Raw genomic sequence first — 24128 nt, forward strand, 5'->3', positions numbered from 1 at the left:
CACGCTTGCTCCCACAGCACACCCTCACCTGCCGTGCCTTTTCCTTTAGGTTTTATGGCACCGGGTTACTGTTTAACGCATCCCCACCCAGCGCTGAGTTTGTTTAGTAAATCGATCTAATGACGGGGCTATGGTTGGCGCCATCAAATGTGTCGCAGCATGAATTATAGACCACTCACTTCTCTCAACATTTGCTTTCAATGTTCTTGCACACCTTTGGCACTCACTCACTGCTCCTCAATGTTGGGTAGGTGAGACTTTTGTTGCGCTAAACCGTTCCTACCCAGGGCGCAATCCTTTTTGGCGACAGTTTGGAGTTTAAATGCACATCACAGAAGAAAACAGACGAAGAGGTAAGACTTTCTATTTCCAACTTGAACATTTACCATCAGGGTTTATTAGAAAAGTGATCTGTTGAGTCACGTGATCCTCATAGGCCTTGGTGTGGCCGTGCGTAATTTGGCGACGGTCTCGGTTCTCTTTACGCGCGGCAGTTCTCGCTTGTAAGATTTTGTGAGCTGTAATGAGGCAGTGTTCTCGCCCCGCTCGCCGTGCACAGACAGCGTTTTAACAGTGATAAGATGTCACGCAGACGGTGCTATAAAGATCATGTGATAGCGTCATGCGTTTCACTTTTACGCACAATTACTCCACTTCACCTTCAAGATAGGTGCTGCCAAGAAGAGACCCCCCCTTCCACCCAAAAAAGAAAGGCACAGCTTTGGCAAAGGTTTAGGATAGAGATTCCAACTATTGAACGGGCAAAAAGTTCACTGTAACAAAGGTGGAGTGAAAAAAACCAAAAACAAAACTATTTTCTACTAGTAAATGAGCAAATAATACAATATTCTTTTGGTTAACCATGTTTTGTCTTAGACCAGCCCAATAGTACGTCTTCCAGTCCTTTATTTTTGATATTATAGCATGTCTAGACACTTATTTACACATAAAGTGAATTTAACCAGGGTTGACCAATAGTTAGGTCTATTTTATTACCACATTATTAGTTTAGCTTATTTATCGTCATTAAAAACCAAAAAGACCTCACAGGCAAAAAGTGCACTGTATCAAAACAACTATTTTCTACTAGTAAATCAGCAAATAATACAATACTCTTTTGGTTAACCATGTTTTGCCTTAGACCAGCCCAGTAATAGATCTTCCAGTCCTTTATTTTTGATATTATAGCATGTCTAGACACTTATTTACACATAAAGTGAATTTAATTAGGGTTGACCAATAGTTAGGTCTATTTTATTACCACATTATTATTAGTTTGGCTTATTTATCGTCATTAAAAACCAAAAAGACCTCACAGACAAAAAGTGCACTGTATCAAAACAACTATTTTCTACTAGTAAATCAGCAAATAATGCAATATTCTTTTGGTTAACTATGTTTTGCCTTAGACCAGCCAGATAGTACATCTTCCAGTCCTTTATTTTTGATTTTATTGCATATCTACACACTTATTTACACATAAAGTGAATTTAACCAGGGTTGACCAATAGTTAGGTCTATTTATAACCGCATTATTATTAGTTTGGCTTATTTATCGTCATTAAAAACCAAAAACGACCTCAGTAAATGCCTGTCCCTATCATGGCCGTAACATTTGGGTCTGTATGAGTTCTCACGTGTTGTTTAAACAGATGTGTCACTGGACCTATAGTGGGCAGTTCACACAGACACTTTGCCAGGACCTGGTTTATGAGCACTCAAAAGCTTTCTGTTGCTATGGAGACTTCCTCATCACCCGTCACATGGTTCAATTTGTGTTCGGCTAGAAATGTTAGAGCTAGGGTCAACATTAGCATAATTAATACTGACCTCGTGCTAACCTTAATCTTGTCCTGGTAATGTCTTTATGTAAGTCCACTCTGTTTTAGAGGTACACGTTATGATTATTATGTCAAACAGCAAAGACGAAGTACTTCAAATAGGACTATACACATTTTAAAAGTATTTTCATATAGAAGTAACAGTTAGCAATTGAGTTAGGAAGATATGTTTCAGTAAAAAAGATTTGCAGAGGTGGAAGAAGTACTCGGATTTGTTACTTAAGTACAGATACTGGAGCAAAAAACACTCAAGTATCACATGAAAAAACTACTTAAAAGTATTATGTTTAAAAATGTATTTGAAGAGTAAAAAGTAAAACTATATCATGCAGATTTTGAGGTCTAATAAAGCTTCAAATGTGGTGATTTTGATAAAGATTTGCGCTGAATTTTGTTCGTCACAAAGAATTAAATTGGTATTTTTTCCTAGCTGGTTTTATTTGTATATTTTTGTTTGTTCAAATTATAAAAAATAAATAAATAAAAATAATAAATACACAACAACAACAACAACAACAACAACAACAATAATAATAATAATAATAATAATAAACCTTTTCAGCAGATCTCAAATAATAATAAAAAAAAATAAACTTGCACTTTTCAGTCCTGTTCAAAAATGTAGTGGAGTAGAAAGTACTTTACTACTCTCAAATGTAGTAAAGTAAAAGTAATAGAGACCTAAAATTTCTACTTAAGTACAGTACTTTACTACTTTTACTTCATTACCTTCCACCACTGAAGATTTGTACTTCTGCTGTAGGTACAACTTGTGTAAATCAAGTCAAACACAGTGTCTATAATGTGAACTTACTATACAACCCCATTTTTAATCTTATATCTACAAGTACTATATAAATTATGCAATAAATACACTGGTATTAGTACTACTTTATTAATACGCCTACTAATATCAGAGATCCTTCATTGGAGGTGTATTTATAATGTTCATAGCACAACTTTAAAACATGTTCCTCCAATAATTACTCAGCGGATAATCTGGAACTTAGAAAATACAGAAGTAAGTACGCTGACTCTTAATCGGAAGTATACGTACCAACTTTCAGAATCTAAATGTGGTTCTGTAAATACATCAACGCTTCAAACTGCTCCTAGTTATGACTGTATGAAGTTTTTCTGTCCAAACATGAGCGATGTGTCAGGAGTAAGCTCTAGTTAAACTATAATCTTTTATTTTATTTGCACAAAAGTTACCAACATACAGTGGAGTTACTTAAGTAAAAGTGTGGATACTGCAGTAAAGACGATACATAAGTAAGAGTAAAAGTATCACATGAAAAAAATAAGTAAAAATATTAAAGTAGCTGTAAAAGTAAAAGTATTTCTCACAGATTCTGATATCTATAAAGCTTCAAATGTTGTGATTTTGATTAAAAAAAAATTATGCAGATTTTTTGTGCAACAGAAACAACGTCAATCATTTTTTTAGTTGGATTTTTTTGTATTTGTATTGTATTTTTTTTTTTTTTTTTTTTTTTTTTTTTTGTCATTGATAAAAATAAACCAGGTCTCAGACAGTAATAAGAAATACTTTTACTTTTCAGTCCTGTTCAAAAATGTAAAAAAAAATTGAAAAAAATTACACATATTTTGGTCGACAGTAACAATACAAATTAATTTCTTAAACCATTTCTGAATTTTATTTTTAATTTTATGTATACTTAAACTTGAAAACTTTAGTCAGGGTGTTACCACAAACATTGTAAAAATAACAACTCAAATCATATGAAAAGTACTTTTTACTTTTCAATCCTGTTCAAAAATGTAGTGGAGTAGAAAGTACAGATACTGCTCTCAAATGTAATGACGTAAAAGTAAAAAGTTTCCAGCTTCAAATCTACTTAAGTACAGATACCTAAAAATTCTACTTAAGTACAGTGTTTTACTACTTCGTCACGTTCCGCCACTGCGAGCATAACACTTAAAACTAATTACCTTTTAATGCTCATATCATCTCCATAATGAGTTTTAATATAGTTCTACTCTCACTGCTCCATACGTGATAGTATTATCTTAGCACATGCTCTGGGAACACCTCTGTGATTGGCTGATACAGACCATCAAGTCTCCTATAGTGCAACCTCTTATCATTTACAGCCTCCTCCAACACAATGCAGTGAGGTGATTACCTTTAAGCCTCACAATAAGATTTAGTGCAATGACACCGGGGCTGTGATGGGGACATTTTAACTGGTTTCTGCTCGTAAATTAGGCCTTTTATGGCTCTGCGAACACAGAGGAGGCAACTAGCTGGCAGCAGTTTCACTTGTTTACTTGATCGTCCTTTAGATGGGCTCTACCTCACATCTCGCTGCAGTTAAGATTTTTACAATCCAATCAGCTACAAACCCAATTTTACGCAAAATAAAAAAAAGTTAGGACACTTTATGAAATTTAAGGAGTAAAAAAGTAAAGCACGTCTCATATTCGGTTTAATATTGTATGGGTCATTACTGTTTTAGTTTTATATTTTTGATATTGTTAATACACCTTTGTTGCTCCTGCCCTGATATTGAGATATTTTGATGCCATTTTTTCACTCGGCTGTAAATAAATATGCAACATTTCTGCATTAGTTATAACAGTACCACGATTACTACTACTATTACTACTATTACTACTATTACTACTAGGCAAGGCAAGTTTATTTGTACAGCACAATCGGTTCAAAAGTGCTTTACAGAATAAGAAAGACATTCAAATCACACAAATCAAAACATAAATAATCATTATAAAATTAACATTAAAAGAGAAAAGTGCAGAATAAACCCCTTTGAGTCACATGCACAGATAAACAGAACCATTTTGAGCCTGGATTTAAACATTGTCAAAGTCGAGGCCTGTGTCACATCTTCAGGAAGAATGTTCCAGGTTTTAGCTGCATAAAACTGAAACACTGATTCCCCATGTTTAGTCCTGCTTTAGTCCAGATATAGTGCTAGTTTAGTTCTAGTTTACAGACATGCTTTAGTCCTTGCTTTAGTCCTTGCTTTAGGCCTTGCTTTTAGTCCTCTTTTAGTCCTCTTTTAGTCCTCTTTTAGTCCTCTTTTAGTCCTCTTTTAGTCCTCTTTTAGTCCTCTTTTAGTCCTCTTTTAGTCCTCCTTTAGTCCTCCTTTAGTCCTTCCTTTAGTCCCGTTTTGGCCCTGGGTTAGTCCTTGCTTTAGTCCTTGCTTTAGTCCTTGCTTTAGTCCTTGCTTTAGTCCTTGCTTTAGTCCTTGCTTTAGTCCTTGCTTTAGTCCTTGCTTTAGTCCTTGCTTTAGTCCTTGCTTTAGTCCTTGCTTTAGTCCTTGCTTTAGTCCTTGCTTTAGTCCTTGCTTTAGTCCTTGCTTTAGTCCTTGCTTTAGTCCTTGCTTTAGTCCTTGCTTTAGTCCTTGCTTTAGTCCTCCTTTAGTCCTCCTTTAGTCCTCCTTTAGTCCTCCTTTAGTCCTCCTTTAGTCCTCCTTTAGTCCTCCTTTAGTCCTCCTTTAGTCCTCCTTTAGTCCTCCTTTAGTCCTCCTTTAGTCCTCCTTTAGTCCTCCTTTAGTCCTCCTTTGGTCCTCCTTTGGTCCTCCTTTGGTCCTGTTTTAGTCCTGTTTTAGTCCTGTTTTAGTCCTGTTTTAGTCCTGTTTTAGTCCTGTTTTAGTCCTGTTTTAGTCCTGTTTTAGTCCTGTTTTAGTCCTGTTTTAGTCCTGTTTTAGTCCTGTTTTAGTCCTGTTTTGGCCCTGGGTTAGTCCTGGGTTAGTCCTGGGTTAGTCCTGGGTTAGTCCTGGGTTAGTCCTGGGTTAGTCCTGGGTTAGTCCTGCTTCAGTTCTGGTCTAGTCCTGGTCCTACTTCTACTTCTACTGCTTCCAAATCACAACTTCTTTCTTTTACGCACATTGCACAGTGCCATAGTTTTAAACAGCAAAACGTGAATACTCCACGAGGATAATGTAGGATAAAACGTAAGGCCCCCTGATTGAGACAAGGTAAGTACAAGTACATAGTAGTAAGCTGTGACTCCAAGAATTATGTTTGAGGAAGAGTTAATGGAAGTTATCAGTGTTTTCCACTTCACTCTGTGTCTTTATAGATTGTATCTGCAGAGGTAGTGCTGCTATCACTCCACTATTGATTAGATTAGGAGGCCCAGGGCACTCTTACAACAGCATGCATTTTGATAGTCTTAAAGAACCCTCTGTTATTCTCGCTACAAAGACAATACTTGAAAAATGTGACACTACAATTCACTTGATCATAAATACAAGCCATTTATCAGAATGATTATAACAAATCCAAATAGAATCACAATCATGTATCTATCTCGGTGATAAGGCGGTGGAAGGACAAGATAAGTAACCTGGAATAAGGCAAGAGGTCTTGGCCGTAGCCCCGCCCACTCTGCGTCTGTCAGCCAATCAGACACCTTCATAGATATTTTATACCAGGTGTCTCCTCAGGTATGTCTGCATCAATTACAATAGGCTGAGCCCCACTGGAAAATAGATGGAAATGTAATAGAAAGGAGACGTTGTAAGGAAAGAGGAGGATAGTGAGAGACTGAACTAGGAATGAAGTATCCCCCTGTTCCTCAGAGTAGATCTCTGTTAGATATGGAAGTAGCAAACTATTGTGAAGGCCTGGACCCCTCGTACAGCACACTGGGATTTGAGAATGCAGAGGTTCTCTATGGAGGAGGTAAGATGCAGACAGAATATTTGCTACTTTTTCCACTTTTTCGTTGCTGATATTGCAAGGTTTGACTAACTTTACAGGCTACTTTTACCACGTTCATTTCATCAATCATTTACACAGGACTATTTGGAATTACGGGGTGATAAACGCACCTATTAATGTTAAATTTGTGAGGGAGGAATCTCATAAAAATCAGTTCAAAACGTAAATGTATTTTTTTTTAATGGACAAAGTGGTGAGTTGTATAGTTGTATAGGTATGTTGTAGTTTGTTCAACCCTGCATGCATCACCAAAACCAACAGTAAACCTTATTGCAACTAATTTGATGACTGACTAATGAAAAAAACACTATATTTTTGTTTAAGTACTGCACCAATATTGAGTGTGCATCAATTACAGAGACTTTTCCTCCATAAGAATGCATATTTCAGAGACTTTGTGGTGTTTTCTTGTTATATGTGCGTTTGCTGACGTTGCTCGGACTTGTGCGTGTTGCAGACAGCATGCCGACAGAACCGGGGCTGCCTGGTGCGGACGGGATGAGCAGTAACTGTGCCATATGCGGAGACAAGGCCACGGGGAAACACTACGGAGCCTCCAGCTGTGACGGCTGCAAGGGCTTTTTCAGAAGGTCCATACGCAAGAGCCACATCTACACGTGCAGGTACGGAAGAGACGTAATGGGGTTATGCCAGGGGCGGCGCCGGGGGGGAGGCTTGAGGGGGCACGAGCCTCCTGCAGAACGGTCAATGCACTTTCATAGCTCCCTCAAAGAATTTTACTACTTCCTACTTTAATAACACATCAGATTTCGACTAAAAATGTTCAAATGCAAGTATTCAAATTAAAACTGTGTATAAATCATCATATAAATCATGTTTTAAAGCAGCAAACGTATTAGAAGATGGGGGTACGCTTCATTGTTAAAGGCTTTAAATTAACTTTTTAAGAGAGCACCTGCATTGCCCCTCCACCCAAAAATGTCTGCATCCACCCCTGGATTATACACGGTCAAATATACTCCAACATTACAAGCTATATACAAGTTTTCCGAGCGTTCTAACAATTTAAAAAATCATTTGAATAGTGAAATTGCCTTTAACAGGAAGCTGAAACCCATACCGCATAGACTCGTGATAAACTGATTGCAAAGTAAATATGGAAATGTATAAAAATTGCACAGTATTAATCAGGAAAACGTATATCATTTAGCAAGATTTAGCACCGTTTATGATCCGGTTGTGTTTATTAATGCAGAAAAGTGCTTGGTTAGCTCAAAGTGACGGTTAAATATAAACCCAATCAATGATTAATAAGTCTGAGTTAGTTAATCTCAAGTGTTAGTCAAGCTGTTAAAACTCATCTGTGCTACAAATGCTGTTTTAATTGTGTACATTTTGCAGCACGTAAAGCCATATACAGTAGTGTTAATGGTATATCTCTTTATAGGTTCAGCCGACAGTGCATCGTAGACAAAGATAAGAGGAACCAGTGCCGTTTCTGCAGACTTCACAAATGCTTCAGGGCCGGGATGAAAAAAGAAGGTACAGAAACTCAAACATGAAATGACTGTTGGAGATCTGGGAGTGGTTCTTTATTCAAAAGGGTGTTGTCGGGGAATCTGAAATCTGCCTTAAGATGCCTGAAAAATGCGAGCCGTAAAAGTGCCTGAGCGCTGCCCGTTTATGATGGGTATAACCTTGGCACGGGCTTTTATGGAGCCTAATCATGGGTTATTTAAGCATGTTGTTGGAGATTGTCACTGGTTAACGTTTGACAGAGGTAAAACTGTACTATAGATCTGGTGCCTGTGTGATTCCATTCTTTAAACTCGGTTATCGTACAATGGCCGACCAAATTTAACACTGCATATACAGTTTTATCATTGATTCTGATATAGATAACGTGTCTGCGGGCGCTCGTCATATCATTATACTGTGTTGTTTACAGCTGTACAGAATGAGAGAGACCGGATAAGCTCGAGGAGAACCATCCAAGACCAATCCCAAGACATTCCACCTATAACTATTCTGGCACAGGCAGAATCGCTATCACAGCAGGTACTTTCAACGGGTCAAACCTCAAACGATGGGCCGTATACTTGGAGACGCTAAGATAATGCACATTCACCTTAAATTAATAGGAGGAATTTGAATCCTCAGTTGAAGCATAGAGCAAATATCTCTATAGGATAAGTATATTTTTAAGTATCTCTATAGTATAAATGCGTTTTAATTAGTTTCATGTGATGATGTGACAGTAGCTCAGGTGTTGATCTGAAGTTTTTGACATAAATATCATTGGTTGGTGGTGTGATCCCAGCTCCCACAGTTGAATTCTATCAGTGTGTCCTTGTGCAAGACACTTAACCCACCTCTCCCTCAGTGTCTGTGTACACTGCTGTATTTATGTGTGTGTCGTCAGGCGAGTGGTTTCTTGATGTAAAGCCTTGAAAATGAAAACTCTATAAAAATGTGGCCGTTTTACCATAAGGAACAAGTCAATGGAGAATAGCAAGTAGTACTAACGCTCAGTATCTTTGTACGTAAGGCGTCTCTGAGTGTCCAAAAAGCACTGTATCATTTGATGAGTTACTAGTATTGTGTGAATTGAGTGAAATGATCTGTTACCTACCTAAACTACTGTATCGCAGAGGTGTAGTACGCAGTTTTGTTATTTAAGTAAAAGTAGAGATAGAGTGGTAAAAAGCTACTCAAGTAAAAGTAAAAGTATCACATTAAAAAATCGACTTAAGTAAAAGTATTTAAGTACCCATAAAAATGTACTTCCCTCGGTCGTCCAGGTCTGATCCATAGTGAAAGCCAAAAGTAAAATCTGTCAACTGGACATAAAGTTGTAGGTGTGAAGAGCTCCTCGAGACCCCAGTCTGCTGTTCATCTCCATCTCAAAGACACTAACCACTCCTTTGAAGACGGTGAGGTACAGAGAAAAAAAATGGCTTGAGAGCAGTTAAAGTTTCCTATCTTTCCTTGAACAGAAAGCAGGAATCTTAGACATCATCTTTCCCCCATCTATAACTCCATCCTCCGACCCAAAGTAAACAAAGGAAACAAAGAGAACAATGAAGCTAGTCGTGATGCCAATAGGTGTGGAAGAACCCATTAAAAGTTGAATGACTATGCTAAGTATGACTCAGGCACAGTGCACACTTAGTTAGCTCAATAAACCAAGCCTACATACATAAACTGTAAACAAAAGGTGTTTCCAGTTTCAGAGTAGTTAGCTCCTCCTCCTTTAGACAGATATAAGGCAGCGTCCAGCAGTAATCTGACCAGAACTGAAGAACAGAGAAACGTCTTCACTCCTACAAGTTTTTGACCAGTTGACAGATTTTACTTTGGGCTTTTACTATAAAAAGTAAAAGTATTCCACAGTATTTCAAGTGTTGTTAATTTGGTAAAGTGTTAAATGTAGTGACATTGAGGAAAAAATGATGCATACAGTATTTTTGCTCAACCTTAACAAAACAAATCCATTTCTTAATCCATTTCTGAATTGTATGTATACTTTTGTTTGCTCAAAGCTGAACCTTAAACTCGAAAACTTAAGTCAGGATGTCTAAAAATAACAACTCAAATGATATGAAAAGTACTTTTTACTTTTTAGTCCTGTTCAGAAATAGAGTGGAGAAGAAAGTACAGATACTGCTCTCAAATGTAGAGAAGTAAAATTAAAAAGTATCCACTGTCAAATGCTCTTAAGTGGAATTTTAAGATCTGTATTTTACTAAGTACAGTTTTTTACTCCTTGTACTTCTTTTACCTTCCTGTACTACTGTATCATGCAGATCACAGCTCCGGTTGTATTGGGGGACTTGGCAGAGCAGAAGTCGGCCTCAGTATCAGACGTGTGTGAATCTATGAGGCAGCAGCTGTTGGTGTTAGTGGAATGGGCCAAATACATTCCCACATTTGGCGAATTACCTTTGGACGACCAGGTTAACACTCTACGCCATCTCCTGTTTTCTCACTGGCTTGTTGACCCTAAAGGTTAATGTATGTCTATGTTGTTGATTCCAGGTTAGCCTGCTCAGGGCTCGCGCGGGGGAACACCTTTTGCTCGGGGTCGCCAAAAGGTCAATGCCGTTCAAGGACTTTCTGCTCTTAGGTATGTGCGCGGAGAGGAAACGGTCGTGTTTGTGCGTGTGTGTGTTCTGAGTCAGGTGTTTCAGCGCTGCTCTACTGGGAAATTATTAACCTAAAGTTTCACCGTGACTTCGAAAGTTTATTCTGTAAAACGCATTACTTATTTACTCAACATCATAGTGTGGGCAGAACTGACACTGACACATGGACAAAGCAGGTTTGTTTTTTTTAGCTGTGATGGAACTGTTACTTTCATTTTGTCAGTTGTGTCTATAAATAAGTAGAATTGTAAATGATTCACACTTTTAAAACAGTTCTAGGGGGAAAAACAACCATGTACTTTACTTTATTGTGAATGGTTTAACCTCTACTTCTTAAACATTTGGAAGTATTGTTGGATAAGTAGAAGTAGTAGTATTTCAGATTCATAGTATTCCGTCTTTGTTACGTAAATTATATTGACTAGAGTACATCAACTTTTAAATTCAACTTAAAGCCTAGTAACTAAACATATTGTCAAGGATCAATCAGTGGTACTAAAGTAAAAGTACAGATACTGGAGTGGAAATAAATACTCAAGTAAAAGTAAAAGTATCACGTGAAAAAAGCTACTTAAGTAAAAGTATGAAAGTGACAGTTTAAAGATGTAAAATTAAAAGTATTTTGCAGATATTTTTGAGATAATGAAGTTTGAAATGTAGTGATTTTAATAACGATTTGTGTTGAATTTTATTTCAACAGAAACAATTGAATCTATTGTTTTTTCCCTACCTCTTTTTATTCGTATATTTTTATTTGCTCAAATTACAAAAGTGTTAAAAAAGGAAACTCCGCTTTTTCAGCAAGTCTCAAACAATAACAAAAAACTTTTTACTTTTTCAGTCCAGTTCAAAAATGAAATGGAGTAGAAAGTACAAATACTGCTCTCAAATGTAGAGAAGTAAAAGTGAAAAGTATCCACTGTCAAATGTACTTAAGTAAAGTACAGATACCTACTACTTTACTACTTTTACTTGGTTATGTTCCACCACTGTCATCAACCAGGGCTGAGTGATATAACAAAACAAAAATATGACACTTTTTTCATATTGATCGATCACAATTTCCATTTTTATCTTAACAAACCAAAAAAAAAACCATAAAACTAAAACGTAAACATCATAGATTATAAGTTATAAGTATGTATTGTACACGCAAACACACACAAAAGCCAAATTATATTCCTTAAAGTGAAGCGTGAAGTCCAAAACCACATACTTTTACTGACTGATAATTGGATGTCGCACGCTTCATTAAAAACACCTGAGCGTATCGTGGAGAATTATAAATATCTGCATCTCCATCTTGATCCAAACTGTATTAACTCCACAGCTTTACGTTCAAATCTCACCGTAGTATCCGGCGTTGTGTGTTCTCCTGCAGGAAACGGCTGCGTGATCCAAAGAAACAGCCCCGAAGCGGAGATTTCTCGAGTGGCCAATCGAGTCCTGGATGAGCTGGTCCAGCCTTTCCAAGATATTCAGATAGACGAAAACGAATACGCCGCACTTAAAGCCATCGTCTTCTTCGACCCGGGTAAAAGCATTGAGTAAACATTATTCATTTGTTACAACCATGTGAATATCTTGATCCTTCGTAGATTACATTACAATACGTTTAAAGTTTATACCTATAGGCGTCGTATCCAAAACTCCTTGGCGATTTCGGTGTAGATCCCTTATTTGCAAGGATTTCAAAGTGTTTAGTATCTATTCCTTCCTCGTCTTATCTGTAAAGTGTGACCGTTTACTGTTTAACTTTACATTGCGTTTCCCATTACTTTAGGCATCAGCTCGGATTACGGTTTCGTTGTTGCGAATCCTTTCTTATTTCCTTAGTATAACCTGTTGTTTTCTAATCTGCAGATGCAAAGTCTCTAAGGGACCCATCCAAAATCAAGGCCATGAGGCTGCAGGTAAATATCCGCCGTCATTACAAACATCCGGCTTTTTCCGTTGGTTAAAATGTGACGTGCAGTGGTGGAATATAACAAAGTAGTGAAGTACCTGTGCTTAATCCATTTTTACAGAGGATATTTATTAGTTTTAGTAGATTTGAGAGCAGTATCTGTACTTTCTACTTCACTACATTTTTACATTTTTGAACATTTTATTATTATTGTTTGAGATCTGCTGAAAAGGCTGAGGGTTTATTTTTTTTATCATGTTCATAATTTGAGCAAACAAAAATATAAAACAGTCATAAAGAATAAAATAAATATGCCCAATAAAAACAGCCATTAAAAAAAGAGAGAGAGAGAGAGAGAGATCGATGGAATTGTTTCTGTTGAACAAAATTTAACAAAAATCAACACTACAATAAATCACTACATTTGAAGTTTTATTGAATCTGAAAATCTGCGTGAAATATGTTTACTTTTTTTCTTTTTAAGTATATTTTTAAACAGGTACTTTAATACTTTAAGTAGCTTTTTTCATGTGATACTTTTACTTGAGTTTTTTTTTTTTTTTTTTTTTTTTTGCTCTGGTATCTGCGTTTTTACTTAAGTAACAAAGTACTTCTTCCACTACTAATTATGTGTAATCACTAACTGTTTGATATGTTTTTTATTAAATAATGTTGTTTCCTCATCACAATCATACTCAGAGTTGTGTTTTGTTTCATTCACATTCAACACACAAACCCTGCATATTTTCTCAAACAGAAAACACTCTGTTCCACCTTGTGATGTCATCATGTGGTAATACAGGAAGTGCTCCACTGTGTTTTTAAACTTCACACACCTTCACTACAATCATTTGGATAACTTCAGCTCTGGAATTGCCGATCTCTACTGAACTAAATGTAAAAGGTAGATGTCAAACTTGAAAACTACCACTTTGTGACATCACAAGGTGGAACGGACCATTTTTATCTTTGGGAATGTAGACAGACGAACAATCCAGGGTTACTCAAACATGTGTGAATGAAACAAAACGCAACTCCGTCTGTTTTTGAGGAGGTAACAGCATTATAACATGACTAAAAGCTCGAAAGAGTCATGTTTGCGTAATATAACCCCTTTAATATCTACGCAAAACTGTTGATTCTGATACAATCTTTTATATCAGAAACAGAATTACCTGCTTCTATTATTTATACCGTGCTGTATAGTTGCTTTTTATTGACACGAGCCAGTCTTGCATTACAGTAAACTTACATCACCTGCTTTCGGTTCAACACTGTTTGAAAGATCCTGACCACTGCAAAGCGGGAACGCGTCTCCAGAGCCGCTCTCATCTGATGCAGTTGTCTAGGAATCACAATTTGGCAAATGTAAAAGTTGTTACACTTCAACATATATCAACACTGAGCACAAAATGTTCTCTCACTGTCCAATACTCACGGGCGCCATGGTAACAGTAAGAAATCAAATCAATGGTTATACTGTAATACTGTGCTATTATATTTGAACAAAGTTTTAGTAATTAGCCTTAATAAACATGAACACATTGCTTATTAAGACTGATTTTGGGCTTAGTAAATACCAATACCCTAACTCCTAACCATAGACTGTATATAAATGGACATAGCTAACCTGCTAGGTGCCACGTTCCGAAGAGGAGTGAGCGTGACTGCGCTTCCGGCTCCACTGACTCTGGCTACAATTCACTTTCTATTGAAAAACTGTCGCTCCTCTACCTCTAACTGCTGCTGCTATCAGACTCGTCATTTTGGTTTCACTATTGTGTCCGTAAATCAAGATTTGAACATTAATAACAGACAAATCAGGCGCCTTCTTTCCCCAAGATCACTCCCGCTAGCGTTAGCAATAGGTTTGATTGACAGCGTTGCTAGGCGGCCACTCCCTGCTAAACCAGTGGTGCGGGCAGAAAGCGGCGTTACCTTTAACAGCCTCGTCCCAGATTGGTTGTTTGGTTGCTATGATACTGCCGGTCGGAATTCCAAATATGGACCTCTGCTCTAAATTAGCCGCTATAACCGCTAGCCTCGATGAGCTTCATTTGACTAGAGCTAAATGCTACGAGTGACGTCAGACTCCCTTCTCCTTTCTACAGTCTCCTAACACCAATCCCTTAATTAAGTTGTTTCTAAGCCTCGATACTTCTTAATAAACTATTTGTTCATCATGAATTGAGTCTTTGTTCATGCTGTTAAGGCAAAGCATGAACAAAGACTAATTAAAGTGTAGGTGTAACAAAGTGGTACTGAGCCAGACTCAAAACACTGGGCTGGGATGGGGCTTTCTCTGTCTCTGCCCCTACAACAGACTGGTTTTCAACTCTTAGCAATGCAGTAACACTTTGCACAATTTGTTTTCATTGTTTAATATTTAGCATGTTTTTATATTGTGCTGATTTGAATGGAAAGCCACTTTGGTCACCGTGAGTGTTGTAAAGGGCCCTATAAATAACGATGGATTGATTGACTGAAATATGTATTTTTGTATTGCTGTGTAGACCTGTCTGGGGACTGCAGATGCAAAGTCGCAGTAGAAAACCCAGCACAAACCATTCTGTAACAGTAATAAATTGGATACCTGGAAAAATGAACTAAAAAACAGCAGAAAAACTAAACTAGTGCGGTTTCCAGCAATGTTTTTTTACGCAATTTAAACATTTTTTGCCTTGTTGCTGTTGTGTCTAGGTCCAGATGAGCCTGGAAGACTACATTAATGACCGGCAGTACGACTCCAGAGGTCGCTTTGGGGAGCTGTTACTGCTGCTGCCCACCTTACAGAGCATCACGTGGCAGATGATCGAACAGCTTCAGTTCATTAAGCTCTGTGGCCTGGCCAAGATAGACAACCTTCTACAGGAGATGCTGCTGGGAGGTGAGCCCGCTGTCTCTGACCTCTCCAAATATGGCCGACCTTCAGCTGCACACCCACGGCTAATGACCGCCACGGTGATTGACATGGAAACGGACAAGGCCAAAGCAGACAACCACCAGCTAACCGTGTTTCTGATACTCTAATGGAAGAGATAGCACATATACACGCACAATAGGTTTTCACAGTCTGCGTTATTATGTAAACAGGTGAATTGTATAGTTACTGCACTAAAAACTACAACTTTACATTGGATGACACTATTCAGAGCAGTTACCCCTGAACTAGAAGATGCCCAGTTCTAGTCTTCCTGTACAGCATGTTCCTACGCAAGGTCCTACATTACACAAAATTGACTCTTGTTGGCTTTTGTCGCGTTATAATGTTGTTATCTCCTCAAAAACATACCTAGAATTGTGTTTCGTTTCATTCGTACATGTTTTAGTAACTCTATACCATTAGTCTGTCTAGATCTCCAAACCTCAAAATGCTCTGTTCCACCTTGTGATGTCATGAAGTGGTAGTTTTCACGTTAGCAGCTACGTTTTACCTTTAGTGACGCAGAGATTGGCAATTCCAAGGTTGAACTCATCCGAATGATTCTAGTGAAGGTGTACGGAGTTTACCACATGATGACATCACAAGGTGGAACAGTGTTTTTTTTTCAGTTTGAGAGATGAACACAGTCTAAATATGCAGGGTTTGTGCGTTAAACATGTGTAAATGAAAAAAAAAAACAAAACACAACTCCAGGTATGTTTGTGATGAGGAAACAACATTTTAACATAGATCAGTCACGTCCAAACTGGGGCCCGGGGGCCAAATGCAGCCCTCAGACACATTTTTCTCGGCCCTCAAGCTTCCAGGTGAATTGACCCATTTTACCTTAAACTGTTCTTTTTACTGTATATTTCTGAAAATCTACTTTAATGAGCCTATTTCAAATATTTAATGTGTCCCATTGAGTATGTAAACATGAATAAAGGTCTAGTGGTTCAGTCTAATTTGTAATAATAACGCAGATTTGAAGTATTCACTATATTTGTGACCAGTCTATGGCCCTTAATTGGCCCCCGGCTTTGTCTGTGTTTTTATATGTGGCCCTTAATGAGAAAAGTTTGACATAGATCTTATAATGTTGACAATAATTAGCAGCATAGTTACAATACGTTAATATATCTTAGATTCAAGCGGCCATTTTGGGAAGGTTATGATTTGCGACTAAACTTTATTATTCTATATGTACAAATGAATTATCTATAACTTGATGCACACTTCCTGTTTGTTTTTAGGGTTTGCTACAGAATCTGCCCATCTGCACCACCCGGCTCACACCCAGCTGGCCCAGGACCCTGTAACGGGACACACGTTGGTCATCAGCGCTATGCCCGTCACACAGTCTGCACAGATCGGTAAGAATTGAACAGTTAACATCGTGTACTGTGAAAATGGGAAGCTATTTGTTTTTTCTGAGTAGAACTGGCATTGCACAAAACTTCCTCAACCCATCCATCTTCTTCCGCTTATCTTGGGCTGAGTCACGGGGGCACCAGTCTAGTCATGGATTCCCAGACTTCTCCCACCCCAGACACTTCCTCTAGCTTCTATTACACAAAACGATTATTCTACGAACCAAAATTTAGGCTCTGGGTACAAATCATCTTGCTGGATCAGCGCTACATGTCGTCAGACTGTACAGACTTTGTGAGGGGCCCCTCCCTGCACTGAATTCTGAGTAAAAAGTACCCAGGTACCCCCTCTGTCCCAGTCTGATGCCCATAATTACACAAAACTTGAATAATGCACTTTAATCATGGCTGGTACATCATTCAGCATTACTTTCTAGTTCAAAAGTTTAAAAAAAATTGAAGCCTGTACAAAAAATGTTTCTCGTTGACACCACAGAGCGACAGTATTTCAATTGGTAGAGTGTCCACCGATCAGAAGGTTGCCGGTTCAAATCCCGCTCTCACCTTAAACATCATTGGTTGAGCGGTTAGCAAAATGGCCGCCATCAAGGGCCAGATGTGACTGTGCGGCAGGGTAAATGTCATTAAATGTAAACAAACGTCATGTAAAATAAATGTAACAACTTTTAAACTTGTTAAATAACTTTCTGTATTTATTACTTATTCAAGTTCCAAATATTACATGTCTGTGTAACTGTGTATTTCCTGATAAAGCCTTTTTAGCCTTTTAATTATTGGACAATTTGTTGTTTTTCTTGAAGGTTAACATTTTCATACTTAGCTCTGTGTTTGGTGTCAAAATGTCGACGTAGATTGTACCGACCCCGCCTCATAACACAAAAAACGTAGATTTTCTCCTTAAAGCACAAACTTGTATTCACCTTTAGCACCTTTCTTGAAACTGCCTTCCACGTCGACAATTTTCCTCTTCCTGAACAATTTGTGATGATTATTTGCAAATATTTCTCAGTGTCACTTATTGGGAAAATCTCATTAGTTTATTGTCAATGCACACATTAAAGCAGTATAGACTTATTTTAAAATGACAGTCAAGCCTTAATTTACCTTCTTGCGGGCCACATAAAATGACGTGGCGGTCCGCATTTAGCCCCCGGGCCTTGAGTTTGACACATGTGGTCTAAGTGCACTCGTGTATGAATGTGTGTGTGAATGTGTGAGTAGTTCCTTGATGTAAAGCGCTTTGAGTGACTTGAAAGTGGAAAACGCTGTATAAAAATGTGACGATACTGTATCTTCCATCCGTTTTCTTCCTCTTATCCGGGGCTGGTGTGTATCTTGTAAAACCAGATACAGCCTCAACAAAAAAACGTTAAATTCAGACATACATATAGCAGTTAGAAGTGTTTTACTGAAGTCAACTTTTTAACTCCTATAATAACACAATTACCTCTACTACCTCCCAAAGTCGTGAGAGCGTTTTACTTTTCCATCCGCTGTCATTAAATCCAAACTGTCTTTGTGTTGCAGCCTCTCCGGACACGCCCATCCCCTCTCCTCCGCAGGGTCCGACTGCAGAGATGTACAAGCCCTTCTCCGCGCCCCTCTGTCCCTCCGCCAGCCCCTCCCCCTCCGCTCAGACCGACTCCTGACTTCTCCTCTGCTCTCTGCCAACGCGCTGATATTTCCCCCTCTCATTTATCATCCCAGTCATGGCGGAAAATGATGAAAGTAAAGCGAGTTTGGAGAGTGCGGTCAGGGGTCGTAATGCAGCGACTCCCATCAGGCGCACAACAATAAGTAAAATGTAATTAAAGCTTCTATGTGTAGCAATCTCCCAACTTCAGCATGTCACTGTTTCAATGAGGGGGAATAATGGAACAGCTCACCAGGGTTTAACATAACAAGCTAGACATTTTTGTGGTCTCATTAACCTAAAACACTACTCTGCGTCTCAGTTTCACTCTCACAGCAGAGGTACACAGTAACTACTGAATCCTACTTACTACTACTTACGTAATTTATTATATACGTCTACAAGATACTTTTATTGTTGTTATAAACTTTTAACTTTAAGGAAACGAGATTACAACTTTTTTTTTAGAGCATTTCAACGCCTGTTTTTGATATTTGTGAGTTTATTTTTTTGTAATTAATGTAATCAACAGAGGTATAGGTGTATTTTTGCATTGTTTATTATTTTTTCTTCTTAAATCTGTAAAAATCACGTGTATATTTGAAACCAGGTGTTAATCAAATGCTGTGTGTTTTTATACTTATGAACTGAGCCACATTCTTGTCGTGTTCCTATAATCAGCTTAAAGATTAATTTCCTGAACGTAAAAACACACAATGTAACCAGGATTTTAAATATTTAATATAGTCAATTTATTTATTACCAGTTTAATCTGTAATTTCTACTCTTGTCGTTCTAATTCTTTTATTGAGTAAAGTTTTGAATATGTACAATATCCTGGAGCATCCTTCTCTCTTTTTGTTCATTGATTGTTAACAACTGTTTTGTTATTTTGTCCAAAACTCTGCAAATAGTGAAATCGAAAAAGAGACGTCCCATTGCAATTTGCAGCCAGTCAGACATCAAATCGTTTTTAAATGCATTCTTTTTCCTCACATTCTCAAAATCAACAAAAATTTGACCAAAACAAAGTCAAATTGACCGATGCGTATTTCAATATGGCCTCCCCATCGGCAATAATACAGAGTGTGGTTTGTCTATTACTTTGTTTATGGAAGTCATCATGCTCCCTCCATTTCCCTGGTCCGAGATGGAGCGCTTGTATTGGCAGGCTATTGAGACGGCACGGCTGGATAATGCTGCTCATCTAAAATCAAAAGGAGCTTTGCCTACAACCGTTTCTGTCCAATACAAACGCCCCTAAATCTTAATGTACAGCTGTATGCTGGAAGTGAGCTTCAAAATTAGTGATTTTGTTTGCAGCTCGGTGATACGTGCAGCTGCGGATTGAACTGTGGGAATAAAACTGGGAGGCGTTACTGTCTGAATGATGTGTTTACATAAAGACAATGCAAGTTATTTTTGGAATAACAGCCAAATTCTCATTTTTAACACTAAAAAGCAAACAACAAGGCTGAGGTCAAGACAACAAAACAGCCACCATCTGCAACTACGAGTGTATATGTGCAGTATGTCACAAACTAAGTAAAAACGCTAAATCTACAACTACTACTGCTGTTCTTGGGTTAAAAGGCAATGCAAAATGTAGACAGTTGCACTCAGGAAGGGCATCTGTCATAATGAATGTGTTTATGTGATGCTAACCCACCAATTTGTCCTTCTATACCAGCGTCACCGGGTCCATTTTATTACTGTGATCACAATAATAAAACTTAAAACACAAATTCTGACACCAAAGAAAAGGCTGAATTTGATTTTCAGCATAAAATAGAGGTTTATTTAATATCACCATGTGTCTTACAGTAGATAAAATAAACCAAGACAGTTCAAAATCAATTTACAAAAGGTCCAGTTTTATCCTATTTCTTTCTTCTTTTTTTTTTTCCAATACTAATTTTAATATTAATAAAAGATACAGATTTTTTGACAACCTTACTCTATAATACCACAACCTTTGAATTTAGAGAGGCTGAAAAATGCGCAACTATATCATCTAGCATACCTCAAATGCTCCAAAAACCTGCAAATAAACCCAATTCCTAAAAAGTACCCTCGTAAAACTCCCCCTCTAAACCCAAACCAACCCCTCCTATCGTCCGAATATAGCTGTTTGCACCGACCATTCAAACCGGGAGCTCTCACTGCCTACTATACTTTGTTTTATGACTCAAACAATGCAGGTTATTTATGGAGGAGAGTGTGGATGCGCCGCTGTGTAGAATCAACATGACCAAATCCTCACTATCAACACCATAATGGACCAGAGAGGAGACCGGGGTCAAAACAACAGCCACTCGCCAATGAAGAAGCAGCATGTTTACAGGTTTATTCTGTATGTGTCTCTACCTGCAATTTATTTATAATCTGTAGGGGGGGCTGTGTACATTCCTGTATATATATTTATATGTGTGTTTTGGGGCGCGGAGTACTTTAATCAAAGGTCTGTAGTGAGGAGATGTGGACTCGCTGTGTCCCTTAGATAAAACTGTGTGTTAGCATGCCAGTCACACATCTCATCTGAAACACACTGGTCGGTATGATGCTGGCTGCACCTCTAGGGGGGGGTTAGGGTAGGGTAGAGGAGGGGAGGACGGGCTCGAGGGGGGACAGATAGGACCGGGGGAGGAAATATGGTTGGAAAAAATAGTTTTGGGGAAAATAGTTTGGAAATAAATAGTTGGCGTTGGTTGATCTGTGCTTAAATTTGCACGTTTTGTTTTATTACTGTCATTATTTTAATATTTAACGCCTACTCAACCATGAATAAAACAGAAGAAATGAACGGACAGGTTAATTTTTAGTTTCGTAATCAGCTGATAAAAAGAATCAAGCAAAAAAGTTATGTAGAAATGTATAAAGGATAAAACAATACGCTCTAATTTCAAACGCAAACGTGATTTCTTATTAAAAAAACTATGGGATTAAAGTGGCGTTCGTTGAGACAAACACTGATTTATGTTTAAAATACGCAACAATACAACAAAAAACATCTTTAGGTAAAATAATTCCATGTGAATATTTTAAATTTATTCAAAAAATCCATCCATTTGTCCATCTGCTTTTCCTCACTCTGAACACATGTGACCACTAGATGGCAGTACACGCCTACGCTTATACATCCCCTCAGAGGCTCTTATCAATTTCCTTTGCCCTTCCTCTGTCATTTCAAGTGAAAATGAATTTGAAAAGTTAAATGTTAGAAAAAAATATATTGGGATACTGTGAGCATTAGCATACGGGTCAACGTCATGGCATGAATATTTTAAACATGTGTTATCATTTTTACGTTCATGTTTTCACTTTATAAAACATCAAAAATAAATGATATGAAGTTTTGTGCATGTGCGAGCGTCATTTCTTCCACTTCAACGTACAAAATAATAAAGTTGGACAATATATACACACACAAAAACATTTTACAGAAGTTACATTTGTGCAACTTACTATATGTGAATATTGGCCAGGTCTGAAATGAATGGCATGTGTCAGCGATGCCAGATTAGTGCCGGAGATTGCCGACTATCATTCCTCACCAGTGCATTTACCCATAATTCCCCTCTGTCTCCCACATATCCGATGATTCCTCCTCCAGGAGACAAGGTGATGCTCTATGAATCTCTGTCTCTAACTCGGGAATGAATTTAAGACCTCTCCTGAGTGATTTTCTGTGTCTCCATCCCAGACCTATATATGTACGTGTGTGTGTGTGTAAGTGTATGTGTGTGTAGGGGTGTGTGTGTGTGTGTTAGAGAACATGTGACTCTGCTGTAAAATGGGTGAAAGGAAAACACAGTGACAGCTTCATTTCCAAAGTTGAGTTCACATAAATACAGGTTAAGACTCACCTCGGCCTTCAATGACAAACAGGCTTAAAATCACTGTTTCCTCCTATTTTCATAATATCAATCAATCAAAGTCATTTAAAACAGGAAGACACTGGAATATCTTGCAAAATATAACATACTACACCTAAAAATACTTCATGTAATAGTACACGTGCTCGAGTAACAGTCAAGTGTGACTTTTGTTGATTCTTTCCATCATGTCTTTCTCGGTTACACACTGTACTGGATGATTTGCAATGTGTTTTGTTAGTATTTTGAAGCCAAAGTGGAAGAAATTATACAAAAATGTACTTCAGTAAAGCTATTACAACATAAAAACATATCGTAATGAAGTATTTTATAGGTTAATATACGTTTGCTACAGTACATGACCAATTTTAGCAGATACAGTTACATTTAGATATGAAAAAAAAAAAAAAAAAGCGCTGGTAAAAGTACTACTACTAAGACTTTTCTAGTCGAGGACCCGCCATCTCGTCTCCATGGAGATGTTTTTACGAGAACGTGTCCCGCAGTACAGCACGGACACGGGCATGTGACGCCACCAAGCCAAGTCACGAGTCAGATTTGCGGAGAGGCGACAACATTCGAAGCAAAACGTATCAAATCATAATATCTCCATGGACAAGCAGTAGCAGATACAGCACTTGAAAAGTCCCACAATGCACCTTTAATAGTCTTAATCTGGAATTATTCATACCCTGTGTTGGGGCGATGTTTCTCTTTTTTAATCACAGCTCTTATTATCCCAGTTTTAAGGTTTAAATTTGCCCGTAGAGATGATAAACACGTATAGAAGCGCGTACAGGAAGTATATGTACTGTGCCATAGAGAGGGTGGAGGTCCCTGTCATTATAATGGGGACCGGTTGGGGCAATAACATTAGGGGTGAGGCCCGGTGGAGGGTGTGTCTGCACAGTGGGGTACATTAGGAAAATGAGAAGGGGTGGAGCACTCGGGACAGCGGGGGCTTGTTAGAATAAAAGAATATGTCTGAAATAAAGGGACAAAGAAGATGACAGGGTGGATTATGAGAAGAGGAAAATACAAAATGTCCAGTAAACAAAAGACTGGAACAGCCACAAATGTGTGTACTCTGTGGGGAAAGTACACGATACTTACTATATGCAGTATGTAAAGTAGCAGATGTAGTTGTGGTGGTAGTGGTAATGGTAGTAGTAAGGAGTAGTGGTGGTGGTAGTAGCAGTAATAGTAGTAGAATGTGTGTATTTGGGGTGAGGTAGTTGGTAAAATGTAAATGTTACTTATGTGCAATACAAAAATCACTAGTGGTAGTCGTCGTCGTAGTAGTAGTAGTAGTAGTTGGGTAATAGTAGTAGTGGTAGTAGTAGGAGTAGTAGTAGTAGTTGCAGTAGTAATAGTGGAATGTGTATATTCAGTATGAGGTAGTTAGTAAAATGTACATGTTACTTAAATGCAATACAAAAATAGCTAGTGGTGGTAGTAGTAAAAGTAATAATAGTAGTAGTGGGAGTTGTTGTCATATTAGGAGTAGTAGTGGTAGTAGTAGTAGTAGTAGTAGTAGAGTAGAATGTGTCTATTCAGTGTGAGGTAGTTGGTAAAATGCATGTTACTTTTATGCAATATGAAAGGTAGTAGTAGTAGTAGTAGTAGTAGTAGTAGTAGTAGTAGTAGTAGTAGTAGTAGTAGTAGTAGTAGTAGTAGTAGTAGTAGTAGTAGTAGTAGTAGTAGTAGTAGTAGTAGTAGTAGTAGTAGTAGTAGTAG

At 37.9% G+C, this 24128-nt stretch overlaps 1 protein-coding gene across 2 annotated transcripts; it reads left to right on the top strand.

Moving 5' to 3' along the window:
* Nucleotides 1–18: 18 nt before the first annotated feature.
* On the top strand, nucleotides 19–19298 carry hnf4g (hepatocyte nuclear factor 4, gamma). Of its 2 annotated transcripts, none has more exons than XM_033986149.2 (11): nucleotides 19–353; nucleotides 7015–7180; nucleotides 7966–8060; nucleotides 8467–8576; nucleotides 10325–10474; nucleotides 10557–10644; nucleotides 12045–12197; nucleotides 12527–12576; nucleotides 15270–15456; nucleotides 16746–16865; nucleotides 18411–19298. In XM_033986149.2, exons 1-11 carry the CDS (start codon nucleotides 323–325, stop codon nucleotides 18530–18532), a joined length of 1272 nt encoding a protein of 423 aa, XP_033842040.1. In that variant the 5' UTR covers nucleotides 19–322; the 3' UTR covers nucleotides 18533–19298. The 2 variants fall into 2 exon arrangements, with proteins under 2 accessions (XP_033842040.1, XP_033842039.1); XM_033986148.2 differs by lacking the exon at nucleotides 19–353 and adding an exon at nucleotides 6194–6518 and having other exon boundaries at nucleotides 18411–19292.
* Nucleotides 19299–24128: the final 4830 nt, after the last annotated feature.

The sequence above is a fragment of the Periophthalmus magnuspinnatus genome, chromosome 20, assembly GCF_009829125.3.
Source record: "Periophthalmus magnuspinnatus isolate fPerMag1 chromosome 20, fPerMag1.2.pri, whole genome shotgun sequence".
NCBI lineage: Eukaryota > Metazoa > Chordata > Actinopteri > Gobiiformes > Gobiidae > Periophthalmus > Periophthalmus magnuspinnatus.